The sequence below is a fragment of the Vulpes lagopus genome, chromosome 10 (assembly GCF_018345385.1).
Source record: "Vulpes lagopus strain Blue_001 chromosome 10, ASM1834538v1, whole genome shotgun sequence".
Taxonomy (NCBI): domain Eukaryota; kingdom Metazoa; phylum Chordata; class Mammalia; order Carnivora; family Canidae; genus Vulpes; species Vulpes lagopus.
The window spans coordinates 83,778,586-83,802,097 of record NC_054833.1 but is presented as its reverse complement, the minus strand read 5'-3'; the positions used below and the strand labels follow the sequence as shown (position 1 = coordinate 83,802,097).

The 23,512-nt window shown below is 60.9% G+C and overlaps 1 protein-coding gene across 1 annotated transcript in view; it reads right to left on the bottom strand.

Moving 5' to 3' along the window:
- The window catches only part of PLCH2 (phospholipase C eta 2), a 64,685-nt gene extending 51,044 nt beyond the window's left edge, over window positions 1–13,641 (bottom strand). The window contains exons 1-2 of the mRNA XM_041770014.1: window positions 13,556–13,641; window positions 12,134–12,363 (exon numbers count right to left, since the gene is read on the bottom strand). Coding sequence (XP_041625948.1) covers window positions 12,134–12,212 — 79 coding nt within the window. The 5' untranslated portion in view covers window positions 12,213–12,363; window positions 13,556–13,641. The remainder of the gene's footprint in view (window positions 1–12,133; window positions 12,364–13,555) is intronic.
- Window positions 13,642–23,512: the final 9,871 nt, after the last annotated feature.

The window sequence follows — 23,512 nt, the reverse complement described above, 5'->3', positions numbered from 1 at the left end:
GACCCCTCTCTGGAAAGCCCCAGGCACAGACGGCACTACCCAGCACATGCTCACACTGAGTCCCACTCCCCCCTCAAGAAGTGTCAGCTCTCATGCCCCCCAGGAGTGGGGGCAGAATCACAGCCTCTGGCCAGACACCGACCAGGACTGGGCCACCAAGATGTTCAGCCTTGGGGGAGGGGGCTGGAGGACCCTTCAGTCACACAGCAGTACACACCCCGCCTGCCACATACTTCCCTCCTTTCCGGAACCCCCGGACCTTCTCCTCAGGACCATGCAGAGGACATGGTCATGGGTGAAGTTCAGAGGGAATGGAACTGAAGGGGAAGGCTGGGGGCTGCCAAACCCATCTCTTCTGCTCCCCCAGGCAGGAGCTGCCGTCGGGTCCTGGGGCACATGGGCAGGCTCCCATCCCTGCTTCTGACCTGCCTCCCAGGCCAGGTGCCTGCACTTCCCTCCATGGCTACAGCCCTCTGATTGAATCTTTGGGCTCAAAGGACCCCAGCAGGACCCAAATGGGCTCCTCAGGACAGAAATATTTCAACTCCATGGCCCAGGTGCCCGGAGAGCTGAGCATCACCTTCTGGAGATCAGGGCAGAGAGCACAGAAAGGACAGACAGAGTGCAGTTCCATGGATGAGGGGTGGGGAAAGCCACGGGAGTTAGGCCACACTGATTGGGAAGTCAGTGGTCATTCTCTCTGCCTCAAGGGCCACTGGACAGGATAGGCATAGAGGAGGGGCAGGGAGGCCTCCTGTGCCCCTGGCATCTTCCCTCCGGCGGCTCCAGAAGTGTCCACCTCCCCTAAGGGCTGCCCCAGAGCTCTCCCAGCAGGCCCTCAACTCCAGAAAGCACTGGTACCCAGCACCAGCACCCTCCGGACAGCCTGGGTAGGGCCACCCCAGAGCCTGGCTGGGTCTCCTGCCAGTGCGGGTCCGGGCCAAAGCAGCACCTGCAGCCAAGCAGCTGGGTTCAGTCCAAGGGTTGCTGCATTCCCACCCAGCTCCTCGCCACAGACCCAAAGGAGGGCCGGGCTCCGGCTGCACCATGCACATCCAGGGAGGGGACAGGGTACCCTATCTGGGCTCAGCACAGGGTCGCGGGGGTTCCACCCTCAACCAGGGGAGGAAAGTTCGCAGGGGGAGCCCCAGATGTCCCCGCGCGAACCTGCGGCCCCGAGAGCGCCCGGGAGCCCTCACCGGCCGGAAGCGATCCCGCACCCACACCCCCGCCCCCCCCCCCCCACGATCCCCTCCCTCGGTCCGGGTCCCGCACTGGACCTCGGGGGCCGAGCGCCCCGCCGCGGGGCGGAAGCAGCCTCTCCGCGCCGGCCCGCCCCGCCCCGAGCAGCGGCGCCCCCGCGCGTCCACCGAGCCCCGGGCGCAGCACCGGCAGCGGCGCGGCACCTACTGTGCTTCCGCGGGGCGGCTCCCGCGTCCATTGTCTCGGCGGCGGCGGCGGCGGGGGCGGCGGGGCGGCGGGGCGGCGGCGCGGTCAGCGGCGGGCGGGGGGCTGGAGCCGGGGCCGGGGTCGCGGCCGGCGCTGGGGCAGCATCGCCCCGCAGTTGGGCGGCCCGCAGCGGGCTGTGCGCGCTGACACTGCGCCCCGTGGAGGCGCCGCGCGCGGAGAGCGCTGTCACTCGTGCCGCCCGCACCACACCCCCTGCCCGCCCCGAGCGCGGAGGGGGCCGGGGGCGCGGGCTGCGCGGCGGCCGCAGGGTGAGGGGCGCTGGGCGCAGGGCGCAGGGCGGGGCGCGGAGAGCGGGGTCCAGCCGCGCACAGTGGGTCCCCAGCTCTCCCCGCGGGGATGCGGAGATGCGCTCGGTCGTCGCTCCCCTGCCTCCCCCTCCACGCCCCTCTGAGGCCCGGGCGGTGGGACTGCGGGGGTGGGGGGCGCCGGGGACCGCTTCCCCACCCAAGGGCTGGGCGCTTTGGTGCGGCAAGAAGGGGGTGTTTGCCCGGCTTCACCCCTCCCCCAAGAGGGAAGGTGGCGAGTGCAGAAAGCCGCACAAGTGTCCAGATCTGGTGGGGTGAGGGATGCCTCCCCCACCAGGCACCAGACCCCCCAGAGTTCCGCAGGGTGGGGGAGGAGCACTGCCCAGGGCTCTCCTGGAACTGGGACCTCCCTGCTGGAGAGAGGACCAAGGGCCGCTGCCTCCCCTCCCCAAACTGGCCTCCTACAAAGAGGCCACAGCCTCAGCTTCTGCTCCCTTCACACTGCTGGAGGGCCCCCAAAGCAGCCACAGAGACAAGCCCTGAGCCCTTAGGGACCCTCCCTCCCAGGACGCCCCCACCAGACCAGGCTTCTTGAGAGCACCCTCTCTGCCCCAGCTCTCACCCTCTTCTGCAGTGGACAGTGGTGGAGGAGGGGGGTGCAAGACAGATCCACAGAACATGTCCTGTCCGGCTGGGCAACAGCTTCCAGAAAGGCCAAGACTCCCAGCAGCTGGCCCTGGTGCAGCCGTAACAGTAGATGGGACACAGGCTCCTGTGCCGGCTCCCCCCAGACCAGGACTAGCTTTAGCCCAACCCCTCCTTCTCTGGGCCTGTTTCTCCAGGTGGAAGACCTCCTGGTTCCTTAGGTTCTCTGCACACCCTGTCTCTAGCACGGCCCCCGCCAGGGGCCCAGTGCCCAGGATAAGGCACGGCCACTGCTCCTTTGTCCCCTCCTCACCCGTGCCTGCCCAGGACCTTGAGAGGCGTGAGAGGCCAAAAGCACACATCAGATGGACAAGTGACAGAGCCTCTAGGACATGCTCGGGAACCTGCAGGAACCACACCCAGACCAGGAAGGGTCTCTTTCTTGGGGCCTCATGGCATTTGGGGATCATACCCGTGGGTACCCTCACTCCTCAGCTTTAGAGATATCCCAGCAGGGGCCTGGGGGCTTCTTTCTGCACTGGGCTCATCCCCAGGCCCTCCAAGGCTTCCCTCAGAGTGGCAGCCCCAGGCGCCCCTGCCATCCACCACGTGGCTGAGAGTCCCCAGGGCTGGGGGCAGGCCAGAGTAGTCAACACCTCCAACCATGCCCACCTGCACCCCTTTTCCCTGGCGGCGTGGGGCTCAGCTGGGGAAGGAGGTGGCTGTCCAGGGGCACAGAGACACCAGTCCTGGGGATGGGGCTGCCTGAGCTCAGCAGCACCCCAGCAGGCCATGGGGGTGTGGCCCCAGGTGGAGGGTGCATGTGCCCAGAGAACCCAGGGACAGACAGATGATAAGAACAGAGAAATCTGGACTCCTCCTGCTCAGAAAACTGGGGTGCAGATCGGAAACCAGGAAAGAAACCTGCCTTCTGAGCCACAGACTGCAAACATGGTGAGGAAGGGAGGGTGTCCAGGCAGGTGGGGTCCAGGGCCTGTGAGAGAGGGTGTCTGGTGTGTGCATTTGCCCACCGTGACCGCTAGGTCCTCTGTCTACCCACTGCCCACTCCCAGAGCCCTCCATAACCCCCACTGAGGACTGCCCTGGCCGGTCTTCCTTTTCCACATCTCCCAGACCCACTCTGGCCTCCAGCCTCCCCCAGGCCCACCCCACCAGGCTGTTTCTGGCTTCAAACCCTCAAGAACCCCAATCTCCTGTCCTGCAAGATCAGACCCTTGAGCCTGACACCCAGGGGAATCCCTGCCTTGGTTTCCAGGGCCTGGAGCAAGGCACCTCCTCCAGGAAGCCTTCCCTGCTCACCTTGTCCCTCACGTCACCCTCTCTGAGACTACAGCATCTACAGTCTGAGCCAGAGAACTTTACATGCAGTGTCACAAGGGCCTTGCCCTTGTTGTGGATCTTGCTGCCCAGGAAAATCATGAGGTCCCTGAGGGCAGGGCACCATGTGCCCACTGTTCTCCCACAGGCGTAGGCTGGACCCAGCTTCAGGTCAGCCTCAGGCGTGTGTCCACTTGTCCTTGGCAGAGAGGGGTCCAGCCGGACTGACCAGCTGCCCCCCGGACACTGAGACTGTCCCAAGGGACAGCGCTGCCCGCTCCGGAGTAACAGGTGCGGAGCAAGGGCCCAGTGAGGACACACAGACCCAGAGAGGCACTCGGGGAGGCAGCCAGGGGCACAGCAAGTGCGGGGAGGGGGGAGGGGGGAGGGGGGAGCAAGTGCACACACCGAATCAATAAGCCTAATTGGGTAAATGTGCAATTCTCAACTGGCTAAATTTAGAAAGTGTGTGTTTCATTTTTCACCAGCATCTGGTCTTAAGACGTCCCGTTCTCAATCAGAACTGAAGACAGTGTAGAGGGATCAGAGCTCCTGCTTCCCACACAGAGTCTGGAGCCCGGGGACAGACCCCAGTCAGGCCTGGGCAGCGTTGGCCCAGGTGCTGCCAGTGTCTCCACGTGTACAGGAGAAGCCACGGGCAGCCTGGCCCCTGGCATAAGCATCTTACAGCGCCAAAGTGGTGCCACCAGAGGAGGGGTGAGGACACACAGGGAGGGCTATCTCTGATGAGCCAAGGGTCTCGACAGGTACTGCTAGCCCTCAGGATCACGAACCCCCAATGCCACAGAGGAGGCACCTGCCCCAGGCTCCTGGATACCAAGTCTCCTGCCCCCAAAGGGCCTCTGCCATTAGATGTGGTTGGGGGTGTTTCCATGTCACTCTGGCAGGTCAGGGCTGGGTCATGGCTGAGTCTTATAAGGCCAGAGTCTCGGCCCCTCTAGGCCAGCCCAGACCCCTGAGCAGGGCAGTTGTGTCAGGAAGGTGGGGGTTGGAAATGACCCCAGGGCAAACCCCTGTATCCCATGTGGAGACAGTCTGGAGAAGCACAGCTCCTCCCAGTCCTCCCCGTGGGTACCCCAACCCTGTACCCATTGCCCCAACCCTGCTTCTGCCTTCGCCTGGAGGTGGTAGGGGGCTGGGGGGGAGCTCTGGGGAAGGGGAGCAGTGGGGAGTATGTCTTGGGGAGGGGGGAGGAGGCAAGTGGGAGAGGAGGGCCAGGGTGCAAGGAAGGCCCTCCCATGGATGGGTCTCAGCCACCCCAGTGTCTGTGGAGCAGGGGACACTGGGCCCTGGCCCCCTGCTCAGCCCTGAGACTGTGGCCCTGGCGGCTAGGCTGACTGTTCTGTGCTTACTGGCTCACTCCCACTGGCTCGCTCACTTGCTCACACATTCCTACAACCCTGCATGTCCCCAGGGCACCCAGGTGGGTGGCTAGGAATTCAGTGTGACTTCATCCCAAGACCCCCGCCCTGGAAGAGGCCTCTGCCAACTGACTGGCATGACACATGCACCCAAACAACTCCCCACGCAGTTTACAAAAAGTGTAACCGCTGACACCAGGTGGGTTCTTAGAGAGGCACAGCAGGAGGGGGCCCCAGATGGGGGCGCTGAACTTTACCCCATCTGGGTGGGGAAAGCAGAGGCAGAGGGGCTGAGGGAGAGGCAGGGGAGGGAGGCAAGGACCAGGGCCAGATCACTAAGGGTCTTAGAGATAAAAGCAAGGAGTTGTTCATAGGTCAGGTCTAGAGTATCATTGGGATATGTGGTTTGAGGTGGGGGGAGGAGGGCAGAAAGGGGGGATGGGGGTACTGCAGGAAGCAGGCCATCTGGCTGTGGGCCCCTGCTAAGCCTGGGCACCAGACACACAGGTGTTTCAGACAGGGCGTGGCCATAGAGGTAGAGGAATGTGAGGGGACCCAAGACAACACTGAGGAGTAGGATCGGGGCTACAGGACATGGAGTGCTATTTGCTCAGACTAGAGGCTATGGGGAGGTCTGGGGCAGAGCCATCCAAGCCAATTGGTTTGAGAGGTTCAGGCCAGGCAGGCCTAGGTGAGCCAGGGGAGCAGTGAGCTGGGCACCGTGAATGGGGTGGCCCCATGGGAGAGGACCTGCCAGCATAGCTGGGAGCAGGGCTGCCTGGCCGATGCTTGTCTAAGCTGGTGCTGGCTGGAAAGAAAGCCCCAGAAGACCCTTCTGTCCCACTGGCCAGGTCTGGGCTCGCTCTTCCCTCCCTGACTGCTCTGGGCAGAGGGCCTGAGCCAGCACATGTTGAGTGCCGGCTATATGCCAGCCCAAGGGGGCCGCCCTGCCCTCAGGGTTCTAGGCTCCCCGGCAGGTCCTCCAGGGACACACCGCTCATGCCCTACGCCTTTCCTCAGCGGGCAGCTGGCAACAGGGACAGGGCTGGGATGCTTGCCCAGCCCCCCCGCCCCCCGGGGAATGGAGGGAGGAGGGGCCCTCACCTCCCGCTCTGAGCCCAGCTCTGTAACTCAGCCCTGTGCTGTGCAGAGCAGGAGCCCCCAGGCTTGGGGCAGAGCCACTGTGGGCTCAAGCCCCATTGTGAGGACCTGCTCCCAGCACCTCCCTCCCCAGGCTCTGCACACACACAGGGAGATCCCGCCCCCTAAAGTAGGAGCCTCATCAGAGGACCCCCCCTTCACAAACTGGGACCTGTTCCCCAGCCCCTGTAGGGAGCATCCCCACCTTACAAACACCTGCCTAGTCTCAGTGAACCCAGACACATGTTCAGCCTGATGCTGGCAGGACTGGCTCCCTCCTGCATGCCAGGGTGGTCAGAGCCAGCCCCCACCCCACAAGACTCCCAGGCTCAGAATATCAGGCTGTGGGCTTCCCTGGCCCCACTGACGAAATGCCCCCAAACCACATTTCCTCCCTGGAGGAAGCAACTCCCTGACCGCCAGCCATAGCAACCTCCAGCCTATCCTGTCCAATGGCCTCCAGCCAGGTTGCAGACCACCCCCAGCGGCAAGCCGTGACCCCTTCCCTGCTCCCTGATGTGGAGCCACCCTTCCTGGCCTAGCCCGGGGCCACTTGCCTCCCTGCAGACCAGGCAGGAGCATCCCAGGAGTCTGCCTGGCTCCCTATCTGCTGGCAAAGCCAGGTCTCCATCCTGGGGACCCCCACTGTGGCAGGTGGCAGGCTCGAGATCCATGGGTAGCTGGGAGCCGCCAGCCCCATGTGCATCAGAAGGAATCTCCTCTCTGCAGCCAGCTTTGGGCTGTGGGAAGACTCTGCTCCCAGGGGACCCCAACCAGGGGGGCACAGGTCTCCCTGCCAATCCAGAGTGGACTCCCAGGGACATAGCAACTCATAGCTGCATTCGCCCAATCTGGCCAGTCCTCACAATGACAAGAAGTATCAGTGCACATGGCGTCTGGGAGAGGCCTGCTGGGTCCCAGAGGGGACGCAGCCAGCAGGGTTCCAGGAAACCCAGAAGCATGGCCTGTCTCTACTTGTTGAGGAGCAGAGACCCTGCCCACGCTCTCCCCCGACTGGAGATTTGAACTGGCCACCTGAGAGAACTGTGTCTAAATGAAGAACTGATAGGTAGCAAGTGCGGGGACCCCAGAGGGAAGCAGACGTGTTCCGAGTACTTGCATCGGTCACACCATCTCATACACATAGGCACAGGGCATGACTTTACCTTCCAAAACCTGGCTGCTCTCTGGACTCACAGCTGCCTAAAAGGAATGTGTCCCTGCCCGGGGAGGCCTCTGACTCCAGGCAGGACTGACCCTGGAAAGGCAGCCTTGAGGCCAAGGCTTCGGCTCAGGCCTCCCGCCCTGTCCACTGGCCACTTAGCCAGAGGCCTGAGTTTCAGAGTCAGCACACACATCAGATACCACTGCATGCAGCGGGAAAGACACACACCTGCAAGGAAGCAGCACGGACCAGCCACGTTATCTGTGACTGCGGCGCTCACAGGCTCCTAGACACTTGGTGGTGGCTATTGTGCCACATCTGCCTGACTGTGAGGCAGCCACTGAAAATCAGGCCCCAGAAGAAAATCGATGGGTTTGAAGGGACATAGGCTGTGTCCCAGCCCCAGGGCAGGGCTCCTCGGGGGAGGGTGTAGGGCCTGCGCACAGAACCTCCCAGGAAGGTGCCAGCAGTAGTGACCCATCTTGCTTCTTCTCCACATTTTCCCATATTTTCCAAAGCACCTCCTCTGAGCAAATTTTGCTTCTTGCTTTCATAGTCAGGAAAAGAAATCAGAGCAAGACTACCGACCTAGAGTGGGTGGGAGGTCCCTGGGGGCCCATGGATCTCAACACACTTTGAAGATCCGCACATCCCGCTGCCCCCTCAGAGACTCACACTTGCATCCCCCCAGCTGCACAGGCCCTGAGGCTGCTTCCAGCACCACCTCTCCAGCCCTGGCTTGGGAGGCACACAGGAGGCACGCAGGCCTGGACACGTGCTAGACCTCTCTGTCCTGGGCACCCACAGCTCAGCACCAAGCCCAACTGTGTCTCCGCAGCCCCAGCCAAGCCCTGGGGACACCCAGAGAGGTGCTGGGGGGACTGCTGCCCCCACTCCACAAGACCAGCAGCTCCAGGTACACACACGCCATCCAGCCTAAGAGTCCTGGCTGTCGCCTTGGGCTCTACTGCCTGTGGGAGATGAATTCTAAGATGGGCCCCAAGATCCCACCAGCCCTAATGAACACGCCTTGTTATAAACCTAAAAAAAAAAAAAAAAAAAAACTCCCTTGGCCAGTCAGCTCCAACATTATGATCTCGTACACCCAGCAGCATCCTGACATTCTAGCCAATCCTCCCCAGGCCAGACCCTCTCTGGAAATCATGCTGCATGAGCTTGAGCTAGTGACTGAACAGCTCTGAGCATCGCTGTGCTACATCAGCACCCCAGCACGGTGCTGGCCCAGGCCTGGGCCTCAGGCTAGACAGGGCACCATGGAAGGAAGACCCCATCCTCCTCAGCTCAATGGCTCCCAGGTGGGGCTGTGGAGGGGGGCAGCTCAAAAGAGCTTCCCCACCTGTGAGCTCGTGGGCCGCCCGAGCCCTGTTCTGCCAGCAAAGCTCTGGCTGCTCCAGACGGCCCATCCTCGAAGACGTGGACACACACGGGCCAACTGCAGAGCCACTGTGGCAGATCCTCCTGAGGTCTCCCACTGCAGCCCCCTCCTCACCTGGCTATAGGAGCTGTAGCTCTCAGGTCAGCCAGGCAGCTCAGCAACCCAGGGAAGCATCCACGGCAGCTCCCAAGAAGGCAGGTGTCCCCCGAGGAACCACTGCCCCCACAGCCCCAGCTCCTTCAGGGGTGCCTTTGCAGTTGTCCTGTGCACGCACGCCCCCTGGGGGCCATGGATGCACCCGAAGCCCCAAGGCCCCAGCCTCCAAAGCCCTGGAGGGAGTGAGTGCCAGTCTGTTGACCAGGTGGTTAGAGGGGAACCACGCTCACTCACCCCCTGCAGGGGATGTCCTTTGTGTCCAGCCTGATCCTGCCTGCCTCGCCTGTCCCTTGCTGCCTGGCATCCTGGACCCCAGAGGCATCAAGAGGGGGTCACTCGCAGAGCCTGGTGCAAGTGCTGTAAGGACTAGGGAGGAGCCCCAACTGGGTAGCTCAGGTGTTCAGCACCCCCTGGGAGGGTCCTCTGGCTGCAGGTCTCTCAGAGCCTGTCCCCAGCTCTCATCACCCTCATCCTCAGAACATCAGGGAGAAGCTCATTAACATTGTCCCAAACCTTTACTACGTAGCTTTAAGTGACACCGGGGGCCACAGGTGCAGGAGGACTGGGGTAAGCAGTCTGCTGTGGGAGCTGCCTTCCTACCTGACACCTTCCCACTGTCCCAGCCCTGGTCCCGGGCCCCCTAGCGTCCCCCCACCCAGCTCCCGTAGGAAGCCAGACTCTCTCCCCCTGGAACCTGGGGCCTACACCCCATCGTGGACCCCGTGACCTTGAGTCCCAGTGGGGCCAGCAGAGCAGGTGCCAGCTAGTGGCTCCATGCAAGCCACTGCCCCAGGTCCTGAAGCCCAAGAGCTAGGGCCCCAGAGCAGACCCCAGACACACAGCCACCTGCTCCCACTGTGAGACAGAAGGGGCATCAGTGAGGCAGGTGCTATGGCTCATAGGGACCTGGACATACTTCAGACCAAAGCCAGAGGAGCCTCCTGACTGCCAGGGGACAGAACATGCAGCCACGGACAGTCCCCAAACAGTCTCCAGGACCTGCTGACCTGCTCCACAGGTTTGAAGATGGTCTCTAGGCCCCAGGACTTCTCCTGCCCTGTTGGCTGGAAAGCCTCCCTTTGCTCAGTGGTACTGCCTCAGGGAGCCTTCTGGAAGGACGTCTAGGGCCAGACCCAAGCACTCCTACCCCAGTCCTGGGCCAGAATCAAGCACAGGGCCGGTCTCACATCAATTAGCAAGCCATGCATGGAGAGGCACAAGGAGCACAAGGAGGGGATGGGGGAGCACGGGGAGGAGACAGGGAAGGGATGGGGATCACAAGGAGGGGATGGGGAGCATGGGGAGGGAACAGGGAGCATGGGGAGGGGACACAGAGCACAGGGAGGGGACAGCAGTCAGAGGGTAGAGCCTATTCCTCCCCCCTAGCTCCTGGCCCCACTGCTTCCCCTCAGGGTCTGCCTGGGCTCTGCAGCCTCCACTCCTCCCCCCACCCCTCACTCCCCACCCCCTACTCCCCAATGTCCATCCCAGACTGAGCTGAGCAGGAGCCCCAGAACCTGGGCAGGGGGCTGTGGGCCTCTGAGCAGACGTGTCCCCTTGGTGGTGGAGACCTGTTGGGGCTTGTCTGGGGAATGTAGGAGAACAAGCTGGGTCCGGCCCTTCGGGGTACAGAGCACGTGCACACAGCCCACTCTACACGCACGCACCCATATGTGCACAGACCCTTATGGTGTGCATGCCAGTTCCCGCCATGCACACATGCCCTCACTCATGTCCACTGCTGCTACCCTGGGGGAACCCCCAAGCAAGCAGCAGAGAGCCTCAGAAAGAGCGGGTCCTCATGTGCTCACACACTCACATACGCACACGCACACACCATCTCACTGAGATGCAGGCCTATCTCATGCTTGCAAAGTCCTGCTGGCTGGGCCTCACCCTGTGACACCCCCTCACCCCCCCCCGCCCCCGCCGGCTATGGCTTCCTCCACCTCCAGGAGAGCTGAGTCAGGGTCCCACCAGTTGCTGCGTCTGCTGAGGAAGAGTCAGGGCCCCCACACGGGGCGGGCAGAGCTGACCTGCTGCTGCTCAGAGGCAGAAGCAGAGAGGACCAGCAGCACCCCAGGGCTCTCTGCACAGAGTGGGTGCTAGCAGCCTCCTGGGCTCCCAACCCACCCCAGGGCAGCAGCCCCCAGGTGGCAACTCAGCCCCATAAGGACGGCTCCACACACCGTCCACATGCCCACATGCTGGGCACTCAGGACAAGGCACCAACCATCCTGGGGTGGAGGGAGAAGCCTCTCACTTCTCCAGAGCCTGGGCCCCACCTGCAGGCTCACACCCTAGTGGTACGTAATTCTTCCACGTGGGCAGATCATGGCGTGGCACAGAGCAAATTATACAGCAGGAGAGACACGAGCCATGTCGACGGGGAGGGATGGGCACCGCCAGGGCCCCCACCTCTTGGGTAGGGGTTCTCACACCTGGCCAGGCTCACCTGTATACCTAAACACCTGTGTGATTCCAAATGTTAGAAAGTAATATGCCGCAAAGAGAAGGTGGTGGTTCCAGGGCAAATTTACGTGGCAGGACCTCATCTAGCCCACGCACCCAATGTGCAGGTTATACTCCCATCTCTTCCGAACTTGAGAGAGGAGACGGCGTGCTCTATTCCAGAGACTACAGACATCTCTGCCAACAGGCCCAGAAATGCCAAGAGCCTCCCTGGGATGCACAGCCCAGCTGTGCTGAGGACCCCGAGCTGGCCCAGGTCCCCAGGGCCTGACTGAGATAGACAGGGCTGGGGGGCCAGCTGGCAGCCCCAAAGCTGTCTTCCTAATAGGAAAATCTGTTCATCTGCCACTCCTTGCTCTGGCCCTGGAGGGGGGAACAGGCCCAGGGCAGCAGGGGCGGGGTATGACCTTGCTCTCCCACCCCTAGCCCCAGACCTGGGAGAAGCCTGTGTCTTGCCTCTGCCCAAAGCCCCTGAGAGCCCCCCTTGGACAACTTGAGCTGTCACGGTTCCTGTTAAGCCTGAGGAAAGCCAGGGACCTTGGGTGGGGCCACCTCAGCCCCCAGCAAAGACATGTCACCCTGTGCACTGGGGCAGGTGCACACCGGCCACTCCTGGCATCGTGTGTGGGGTTCCCTGCCCACGGCAGCCCACCTGCTCTGGGGGACCAAGCTGGGAAAGCCAGACTCAGCGCCACAACAGCGTCTGACCAGAGGCTTCACTCACCCACAGGCAGAACATTGATGTTCAGGAAATGCCGTCCACTCTCCAGACTGGGCCCTGGGTCCTCTGGCGGGGGAGCCATCTCGGAGGGGTGGAGGCTCCCGGCGGTGAGAGATGGCGCTGGCCTGGGTCACCAGCTGGAGCCGGCCACCCGCAGGAGGCAGGAGGGGGCTGCTGTCAGGTCCCTCTGTCCCCCTCTGGAGTAGAGGCTGGGTGTGGGGCTCATGACACACCTAGAGAGAGCAGGGCAGCAGGCGGGTGAGGCCAGGCCAGCCGTGCAGGCCAACAGTGGGCTGGGATGGCAGGGGCTGCTGAGGGGCGGCCCAGCTCAGCATCCCTCACAGATGAGCAGCCCACAGCGGCGGGGGGGGGGGGGGGGGGGGGGGGGGATGAGCGGGTGCAGCCGGAGGCCCGGTCGCCACGGCAATGGCTCTATCACCAGAGCGTGACCCTCGCTCTGTGCTGGGGCTTTTCCACAGCTCAAGGAAGTTCAAAGGCAAGACAGGCATCACTTCATAGAAATCAGCCAGTGCCCCTGCTGTGGAGATGCTGGAGGTGCCAGCCTGGCCTGGGCCTTGGTGGGACGACCCCAGAGCCCAGGAGCAGGGAGGACGCTGCCCTGGTGGGCCCACAGCTCTTGGCACTCACTGCACTGTCACCCCCACCCAGCCCGGGGGTCAGGCCCTTTCAGCCACCTGACTGTCTGCCCAGGGGTTGGAGCGGCTCCTTCTCCAAGCCCCCGACAGGGCCCTGGGCTTGGCCTGTCTCCTGTGCTCTCCCCAGGCTCAGCCCCATGGGCCCCTGCTCAGGCTCCCCTCCTGCTTGGAGCCCCCACCACATCCATCCAGCTCCTCCTAGCACCCCCGACTCCTTCCAGAGACTTCCTCCTCCCTGGGGGCAGGGAAAGGCCGCAGAGGCCAGGATGGAAGGCCACAGGGCCCAAGACAGAGCTTCCGGGCCCACCCCTGTTGATATGCGGCATCAGGAGACCTGGGCCCTCCAGACCCAAGAGCCGTGCTCTACCCAAGTAGGAAGAACAACAAGGTGGGCAGGCCCAGGCTCCCCAAGGTCTGTGTGGTCAGCCTGAGTGCATGACCCTCTCAAAGCCCAGGCCTCTGGGGCTCCTGCCTGCCTCCCAGAAGTCTGTCTCTCCCTCAGCCTGGCATGTGTCAGCCCCCAGGCCTCCACCTGGCCTATCCCTTCCTACTCCCTCCACAACCAGCAGGAGACCTGGAATCAGCCAGGAGCTCTCCGGGGTCCCACGCCCCAGAAGAGCAGAGGACGAGCGCCAGGCAGCCCTAAGGCCAGGGCACCCAGGACTCATGGGTCCCCTCCAGCCCCAGCCCGGTTGTGCCTACTACAGCCCTTCACAGGCCCACCCTGTGCTCCTGGTCTCCCCTCTGGATGCCCCAGCTCCAGGCTCACCAGCAGGCGTGGGGTCTCCCGGCCCAGGTTCGCCCGAGGCAGCCAGACTGCAGCAGACCCTCAGCTCCACAGCCCACGAGGCCAGGGCAAGCTCCCACCACGGTCCCAGCCGGCTACTGCCGGGTTCCCGAGCAGGCACGGCAGCTTCCTGCTGCAACGGGAGCCCGGGGTCCATGCCTGGACACGTCTATAAGAGCGGGCCGGGCGTGGGGCTCAGCGGGGCTGGCACAGTAGAACCTAATTAGGCAACAGTGCCACACCACAAGCCGAGGCACGGCCGTTAAGGACCATGAGGTCAGCCGTTGGCATGAGCCCGGCTGCACCTTGCCGTGTGAGCTGAGCCCATCACCGCCTACCCCTGCCCCTCAAGTCATGCTGGGGCCTCTTGTGGTGACCCCTTGCCAGCCACGCTGGACCCCCTACAGTCTCCGGGGCCTGCAGCAGGATCAGCAGCCCTGTGGGATGGGGGCTGCGGGCCGGGGGCTGTCCCCAGTTAAGCCTGCCCGTCCTTGCATAGCCTCAGGTGAGGTGGGGGCACCTCTGTTCAGCCTCTGCTCAGACCCTCATCCTGATGCCAATGTCAAGTCCTAGAAACTGGCCACTGCCCAAGATGGCCCTGTCCAGTGCCAGGTTGGGCCAGGGGGTGGGGACAGGGCAGAGAGGTCCTCTTGCTCCTGCCCGTCGAGAGCCAGCCTGTTTAATGAAGACGTATAGCCCAGGCCCGGGTAGGCAGGAGGGTGGCCAGCCGGAGACTGGGTGTCAAGGCTGCGATGCTCATACCCAGACCGGCAGGCCCACCTCCAGAGGACAAGGGGATCGTCATTTGTCCCGTTCTTGCTGGTCAGTCTCTGGTGCCCTGCCCACCCTCACTGCCCTTGCCCTTGGGGAGGGCCAGCGGGTATCCCCCCCCTGCCGGCCCTGATGCCTGCAGCACCCCCCTTCTGTGTCCAGCAGAGTGCCTAGCTCCCCGCAGGAGGACTGGAGGGGCCCACGGCAAGCCCCAGCCTGCTCCCAGGCCACCCCTTCCTCCTGTCTGCCCTCCCTGCCGCCAAAGGCAAGACTGCCTCTCCCTCCACTGGCATCCCCTGGTTGGGAAAGACCCCGGGGTATAGGGACAGGCAGGACACAGGTGTACAGCCTGGGGCCAGCTGCTCTGCTCCATAAAGAACACTCCCAAGGCCCCCAAGGGGGCAGGAAGATGTCCACAGCCCCATCCAGTGGGGGTGCACCAGTGACCACAGCATGAGAATTGCTGGGACAGGACCCATCTGGAGAGGACCGTACTGAGCAGAGGAAGCAGTGACCAGCGTGGGGTGTGCCAGAGAGCACTGCTTCCCAAAGTGGGAAGCCCATGGGGATCCCCGGTGTCCCCAGAACCCCCAGAGCCGGATACACAGTCTGCTATTTGCATAATAATCCTCTCCTTCCCTGTGCCTACCTTAGCACAATGGCGGATAATGCTCAGCAGGATCAAGGCCACCGCCCAAAGGGCACCGGGTCACCCCTTCTGTCACCTCCATTACCACTTACTCAGATCTAAACAAAGAAAAAGCCGCTGCCCTGAGAACTTCCAAAAGATGAATTTTATTAAACCTCGGCTCTTCCCAGCATTGTGTGTGAGAAAATGGGGGACTGTGGGTACAGGCCCACGGGGTGTCTGAGAGGGAGGCACTCTGGTGACGGCCACCAGCGCAGGGGTGGGGGTGGGAGGCCTGGCCAAGAGCCTGGGCTCCGCGGCATGGGTGCATGTAACACAGGGCAGCTGTTTTCCCAAAACCAAGTAACACAAACCTGCCACCTAAAAAGCAAAGTGACAACAAAGTGATAGGATCTGTTGCCAGTGATAAAATTCAAGCTCAAGTAAAAATGAGCATTTTGGAGAACACGCAGCCACCTCGGCAGGCTGATGGTTTCCAAATATTTGAAGGCTTTTCCTCCCGACAGGGTGGCGACATTCATGACTAAGATTGTGACATGCCAACATCTGGGACCTCTGCCCAGCTCACTGACCAGTGGTTTCCAGCCTGAAGCATGCTTGAGTAGAGATCCATTCACAGGGAAACAGGGACTGCTGGGGTGACAGAGCAGAACCACACGTGGCCACTGCCCCAGGCCTCACTCTCACCCACTCCCCACTCCGGGCTTGGCTGTGGCAGCAGTGAGGACTGCTTGCTGTTCTGTGATGGAGGAGAATGGGGAGGGCTCCTTCCCACGCACGTGTCCCCCCCCCCCCCCATACACTGGCAACATGTGTGGTGGTCCCGGTGCAGTAGCAGACCCAGAACCCAGCCCCTTCCTCCTGCCCCGAGGTCCCAGACCTCAAGGATGCAGAACATACCACCATTCTCACTGGATTAGTTTGGGGAAAAAAAGGAAAGTTACTTTTCTTTTTTATTTTATTATTTATGCGTGAGAGACACACAGAGAGAAGCAGAGACACAGAAAGAGGGAGAAGCAGGCTCCTTGCAGGGAGCCCAATGTGGGACTTGATCCCAGGACCCCGGGATCCTTTTTTTTTTTTTTTTTTTTGTCGGCAGCATTGCCTTTATTTCTCTTCAGGACCGCAGCCCCAGGCCCCTGCCCACGCCGGGATCCCTAGCCTGGGGTTTAGGGTTCACCCGCGCAGCCCCGCGCAGCCCTGGGGAGGCGTGGCCCGCCACCTGCCATAGCGCAGGCCGAAGGTGTTCCAGTTGTAGGCGGGCAGGTCCTTTTTTTTTTTTAAGATTGAAAAATTACTATTTATTTGACAGAAAATTTTTGAATAAAAAATGGCAATTAATTGGTACTTACATGAATTCAAAATATTTTCACTAAGCACCAAATGGAATAGTTCTCAATCTTTTCAGTAAGAACCTCTTTATTACTGAATGACTGCCTAAAACTTAACCCGTTTATTTAGGTTTTTTAATCAAGAAATCTAAAGCTGCCAATCAGGGCTTCTAATTGGTGTGAGGTGGCCAAAGGCAGATGCTCAACCACTGACCACTTAGGCGTCCCAGAAAAGTTTTTTTCATAAAATGTTACTTATATTAATGTAAACTGGTACAGCCACTGTGGAAAATAATACAGAAGTCCCTCAAAAATTATAAATAGAAATACCATATGAGCCAGTAAGTCCACTGCTGGGTATTTACCCAAAGAAAACACTCATTTGCAAAGATGTAAACACCCTTATGTTTATAGCCGCACTATTTACAGGAGCCAAGATACAGATGCAGCTTGGGTGACCCTCGATAAACAGATAAAGACATGGTGTGTACAGTGGAATTTTACTCGGCCACGAAAAAGAATGAGATCTTGTCATTTGCAACGATGTGGATGGAACTAGAGAGTATCATTCTAAGTGAAATAAGTCCATCAGAGAAAGACAAATACTATATGATCTCACTCATGTGTAGAACCTAAAAAACAAAGCAGACAAACAGACATAGACACTTGAATGCAGAGACCACGCTGGTGGTTGGTTTCCTTAGGGCAGGCGGGTGGGGGTGATGACTGATAAGCTTCGAGGCACAAGATAAGAAGTGGCAGGGACAGGAGGGACAGTGTGGGGAACACGGTCAGCGATGGGATAACGTGATCATGGTGAGCTCAGAGTGATGCTCACACCATCAGATCACCGTCTGTGCCACCGAAACTAACACAGCCCCGCACGCCAACTCTACCTCTACAAAAACCGAAGAATATTTATTTTATGCACACGTGATCAGTGGGTTATATTATTCAGTAAGACCGCATCGACAGAAATATTTTAGATGATCAGTTTTCACATCTAACGTAGTAAACATCAGATAATAATACCCAGGAGCGGGTCAGGATTCACCAACCAGGATTTACCAAGCCCTGATGGGTGCTATTGGCCGATTTCCATGTAAAAACGCCCTCGGCAGCCAATTTCCCGCCAGGAAGAAACACGGTCATATCCCATCCGTACTCTGGGCACAGACTCAACTGCACCAAGATAAGGACACAGATAACAGCAAGATGTGACTAATCGGGAGGCGAGCAGTGTGACTGTTCATTACCTTGCTTTTTAAATAATTTATATGTTTTACATAATTTGATTAGTTTAATTTGATGTTAATAATGGCCGTGTGTCACAACACAGCTGGCTCTCGACGGTCCCAGCAATGGCTCAGACTGGAAACCGTGCTCCACTAATACTGATTTTTAAAACCTGCAGCAAAACAACACTATCCACGCTGAGAACTACCACAAACAAGAGATGCATCCTGAACTGCCGCCAGGACACTGGGAAGACCAGACAAGCCAACGGCAATCCATCCGGCACCAGGAGTGGCCCCAGAGGCTCTCACAGTTAGAACTCAGCTTAAAACCAGCCCTGCACAGCCTGAAGCCTCCCTATGAGCCTTGGTTTCTTCACCCCTTAGAGCAGGGTCCTACATGCCCCTCCCCCACAGGAGACGGCAGGTGCGGTGTCCACCTGCCAAGGGCCGGCGCCAGAGGAGCCCAGCCTGGCCGGCAGACATGGGCCCCTCCTGGCCTTCACCCCAGGACCGCCGTGCCTGGGCCTGCTCTCTGGTGCTTGTCCCAGGATCACACCCCATAGGGGCAGGGCCCAAGTAATGGGGTTTCACCCCACAAAGGGAGACAGGCCCGGGAAGCCCCCATACCCACCAGCAGACCAGAGCCCCTCTGCCCTGCCTGAACCCCACCTTCTCCACCCAAGTCACTTGGGGCCCAACAGGCAGCTCCAGGTGGAGACACAAAGGCGGTGATAATTTTGTCTCCACCCTTAGAGCTGGGGGGTTGAAATGGAACCACATGGCCCAGGGCCCAGGAGGGGCAACAGAGACTCCACCTTGGATGCCACGACCTGACAATGAAATGCTGGGTCTTTGGGATGGAGGCAGGAGTCTGCTGACAGCGAGAGGTAAGTCGAGCCTGGGGGCAAGAGGAAGGAGGAAGAGGCACAGGGCACGTCCCCACATCCCTGTGTCCTTAACCCAGCACACGCTAAGCTCCTGACCAACGACCAGAGACCAAGGCAGCCAGTGAGGTCTTGGCACCCACCCCTGACCTGCATCCATCAGCCAACCTGCTGTAAAGCTCCAGAGCAGAGGAGGTTACAAAGGGGCTCAGAGGGGCCCAGGGGCCGGCCAAGCCCAGGCTCGGGGCTGTGAGCAGCACCCTCTTCAGAAGAACAGCTTGTGCAAAGGCTCTGTGGCAGGAAGGGTCCTCTGATCCATAGAGCCAGGGCTGCCAAGGAGCTCCATGTCCCAGTGCAGACTGAACCTACGGGCCCGTCCCTGCTCTTCCCTCACTGTCCTCACAGTGGAGGCACGCCATGGCTTCCCACATCCCACTGCTAGACGGGCACACAGCCAACAGCAAATCAGACATCCATCTCCCACCGCCAGCAGCTTCACTGTGAGCGTCCACCTTGACCATGCCATTGCAGGCCTACCAACGGCACCCAGGACCACCCACGACCTGAGGTGGCTGGCTGGGCAGGGGCATAGAAGCAGGCAGACCGCAAGGGAGACAGAGGGGGTCCCACGGGTCCCAGGAGGGAGGAGGGCCACTGAGGACCGCAGGCCTCAGAGGCCCAGCCACGGGGGTGCCATGACCCCGACAAGAGCAGTTCTGTGGAGGGTTATGCTCTGGGGTAGGTGCATGGCTGGGGGGGTACTAGTCTTCGGAGCCACTACTGAGGGGTGGGGAGCAGACACTGGGGCATCTTGGACAGCAAAGACACTAGCACTCGAGGGACATGGGGCCCAGGGTGGGGTGTCCTCTAGCGGGATGAGGTGGGTATAGGGGTACTGGGGGCCACCTTGGCCATCCCTTGCCCCCCTACCCCCACACTCTGTGCTGTGCTCCCCTCTGGTGCCCATTTTATCAAGGTTTTCAGCACTGCCCTCAGGGCTCTCAACCAACCCTAGGACAGGGCAGAGAGACTGCAGCTAGGCCCACCCACGCCCATCATCCAAAGACGCGTCCTCCACCCAGAATCCCAGGCCTCAGGGACTCAGGACAAAACACTACCACCTTTGTAAAGGGGAATGTCCAAAGCCCACCAGCCTGGCCTCCACCGAAAGCCTCCTCCAGCTGCCCACACTCATGGAGGAGCTCCCCTTGCCTGCCCCTGGCCTGGTGTCCCAGGCTGGTGCCCAGGGCCACGCGAGGCTGGAGGAACAGCACACATGCCCACCCACTGCCCCGACCCCCACGGATGGCCTGGGAATAGGGCTTTGCAATCCAACAGGAACAAGAGGGCACAGAGACACCTTCTAAAGTCCCACAGGCCAGCCCCCCCTTCACCTGACGGCACCCCAGCCGCCCCTGAAGATCTGGGCAGCTGCCCGGCCACCTGCTGTGGGGGCCTGGAGAGATATCTTAGCCGAGTCACAGCACAACCCTGGACGAGATGGTACCTGGAGCCGTCCTTGTGGTAGAGGCAGTGTTCACCTAACAGGGCACCCCTGTTCCCACATCCCCACTTCCTGAGGTGCTCATAATATCTGTGGGCCCTCCAGGGCCAAGTGCAGACCTAGACTCTATCCTGTAGGCCCAGAGCGGTTCAGGGCCACAGGGGGTGGTGAGGCAGGGACACCGTGTGGACTATAAGGGTGCTTAGCGCACCACACACCCAGAGCTCCCAAATCCAGTGGGCGACTCACCCCTCGCCGAGTACCTGCTCAGTACTGGCCTTTGGTGACAGCAGGCACACCTGTTTGTCCATCTACAGCCTGTAAGCAGCCCATGAGCATGCAGCAGGGCAGGAATACCCGGGGCCTCTTGCTGGACGTCTCAGCTCCTGGCCACTGGCCTCTGGCAGGGCCTGGGCTCAGGATGTGTCCACTTGGTGGAGAACCCAGGGCACAGCAGGCCACAGCCGGGCTGTACTCAGGCATCTCCGCCCCCCAGGAGCGCCCATCCCTTGCTCACACAAAGCCCCACAGGACTTGTCACTTCCAGACACTCACGCCCAAGACCCGGAAGGCCATGGGCCTTCAGTAGCCTCACTTCCTCAACTCTGAAACTAAAATATCCCGGCTGCCTCTGTCTGCCTCACTGGTGAGCACCCTGAGGTGCCCAGAGGAGCTGGGAGGCACTGTTGCCCTCAGGGGTTTCTAATCTCTGTGGATTGGAACAAACCTGTGAAGCCCATGCTCTGAGTGGGATGCAGCCAGAGCACGGGAGACTCAGAGTCCCGCCCTAGAGGAGATGCTGGCAGGACGGGTCCCCTGGGGGGAGCCCTGTTGCAGGCAGGCCAGCACCTGCTCTGGGACAAGCCGGGAGCTGGTCAGGAGTGCCCCAGACCGACCCTCCTGGCACCAGCACCGTCAGAGTCCTCAGCCCCTGCTCCCCAGGATCCTGAGCCCACAGGCCCACAGGCCCACACCGGCCAGCACACGTGCACACTTCCTGCAGTTCCCAGAGCCTGGGGAGGTGACGCCTCTGCTGCCCCCCTCGGCAGGTGAGGACGCTGAGGCCCAGGGAAGGTGGGGGCCGCCCAGGGTCACAGGGCTATGCAGACACGGCAGCCCAGCCCCCATCCCCACAATGAAAAGGCTGCTACAAGGAGCCTCCCACCACGGGAGAGTGTCTCCCAGGAGCCTCCAGCACTCAGTCCCTCAAAGGTGGCCACCCTGCCCACAGCCCCAACCAGGGCATGGCCCAGGACAGGGCTTGCCCTCCCCGCACCCTGGGAGGGAGACCACTGTCCTGGCTGGAGTGAAGACAGCATACAGGTGACCCATGCCACTCTCAACACCCTGCTCAGACGATGCCCTCCCTGGTCCATGGGTCCTCACCCTGCAGGGGCCTGGACTTTCCCTCCCTGCCTCTCTTTCTTTCTCTCGCCAGCCCCATGAGAGGCCAGAAGGATGACCCATCACCCCAGCCTCTTGTCTGGATAGAGCACTCCCTCTCCTTCTGCCAGTGTAAAGCCTCCTCATCCAGGAAGCCCTCCTGAATTGTCTCCTCCTTGGGCCCTTAGTGTCTTCTACCAACCAGCTCAATCCAGGATGATGGGCACAGCTACATGGAGACCCCACCCCCACCCAGCAACAGGTGAAATCATTAGGATACAGATCTGGGACCAGACAGACCTGGATTCCCCAGATGTGTGCTCTGACCTAAGAACAGCCTCTCTGAGCTTTGATCTCTTAGCTCTGCCACATGATGCAACCGTGTCCCTCCTCAGCCTTCAAGTACGGATTCCTGTCCTGGCTCCCGTGAAACCCTGATCATGGCCCTGAGTCCCAGAGCGCCAGGCTGGCTCTGCTCTGGCCACACAAATGGTTCCGCCAGGAAAATACCAGCCCAGGGGACACAGTGGCCCCCAGCCACCCACCTATGCCCTGGAACCACTGACATCACCTCCCAGACAAGCCCAAACCCCAAGCCCAGCCTCTATGTTCTGGCCTCGTGCCCTGACCCCACCTAACAAGCCCCTGAGGGGGCATTGCTTGGGACTATCCTGTAGCCGAAGAGGCCTCTGCTGCAGGCGTTGTCAGGAGACCCAGTGTTGTACAGCCCTGGCTCTGTTCTGGAGGTGCTGCCCGTCTGCACCCAGGGCTCCCCTCTCTGCCTCTCCCCGCCCAGGCTGCCCCCACCCCATGCCCACCCCCTGCCCACTCCATGACCACTGCACACCCGTACAATCTGGTGGAGTGAGGTGCATTCCTGGGCCTCTGAGCCCTCCAGGCAGCCACAGGGTAGAGGAACCTGTTCTCCGGGTTTGTTCAGGAGCCGCTCCCCATAAAAGGCAGCAGTGCCCACCTCTGCACCACCAGGGTGCATGCCCAGTCAGGGGCACCCAGGCCCAGCACCCAGACATCCTGTGTCCCCCAACATCTCTGCCTGGAAAGCGCCCACTCCCAGTCCCAGAACTGGGTGCATCCCACTTGGCATGTGACAAAATGATCCCAAGCCCTGGGGATTAGGGGATGTGCTGAGACCACCTTAGTGAGAACAGGGACAAGCTGACCCACCGTGTTTCTCTTGAGTGCCTAAGTGCTCTAGCCTTGGCGATACAACAACCAGCCGTGCAGGAAGATTACGCCAGGCAAAGCTAGCCTCTCTGGTGAAGCAGAGGGGCACAGACAAGCTGGCCAGCTGACCACTGGCTTGCCCCCTAGGCTGCTGCCTGGTGGAGGTGGGAGATGAGGCAGGGAACCGGGGGTGGGGGGTGAGGTATGCGACAGGGCTCAGGGATGGGCCAGAGCAGGTGTCCTGGAGGAGGGATAAGGGACACAGCGTGCTGAGAATCACACTCCTGCTCAAAGGGTGGCCTGTGGCCCAGGGGACTCGTGCAACACCACAGCAGCCTCCTAATAAACACCAGCTAATTCTACCAGCAGTCCCATTTCACAGAGGATTAAGGCAGAATGTGTGTGAAAGCTCTCTGTAAGTGATCAATAGCCTGCTGAAATCACAGCTGGGAACGTCAAAGGACACCTGGGCAATGTCTGCTCAGCACGGCCCGTCCCTCGGCTTCCACTGGACACGGGAAGCAGCACACTTAGGTGAACAGAGCGGCCCCTGACTGCAGGCCCAGCCAGGGGACAGCAGCCCCACACTGGGGCTGGACTCCAGACAGCCAGCTCCAGCCGGCAGGCCAGCCACGTCCCTGACGTCCACACGGCTCTCTACCTTCCTGCCACAGGGGCTCAGGGTCACTCCGCCACCCCTTGAATTCTGATCCAGATTCCCTCTTTGCGGTGAAACTCACTCCCCAATCCCCTAAAATTCTACACACTGACCCGGTAGAGCAGATAGCGATGGGCCAACGGCACCACCTGCTGGCCGTTCTGCACTGACTCCAGCCCCAAGTCCTCCTAGCAAGGACCTGCTGCAACACCAGGAAGGGAGACTGAGTCTGAGCAGGGCGGACCCAGGTCCCGCCTGCCCAGAACACACACTTGGTCACACCGTTTCTGGCCTTGCCCTGTCCAGGCGTGGGGCTGACCTGGTGAGTTGTTGGGA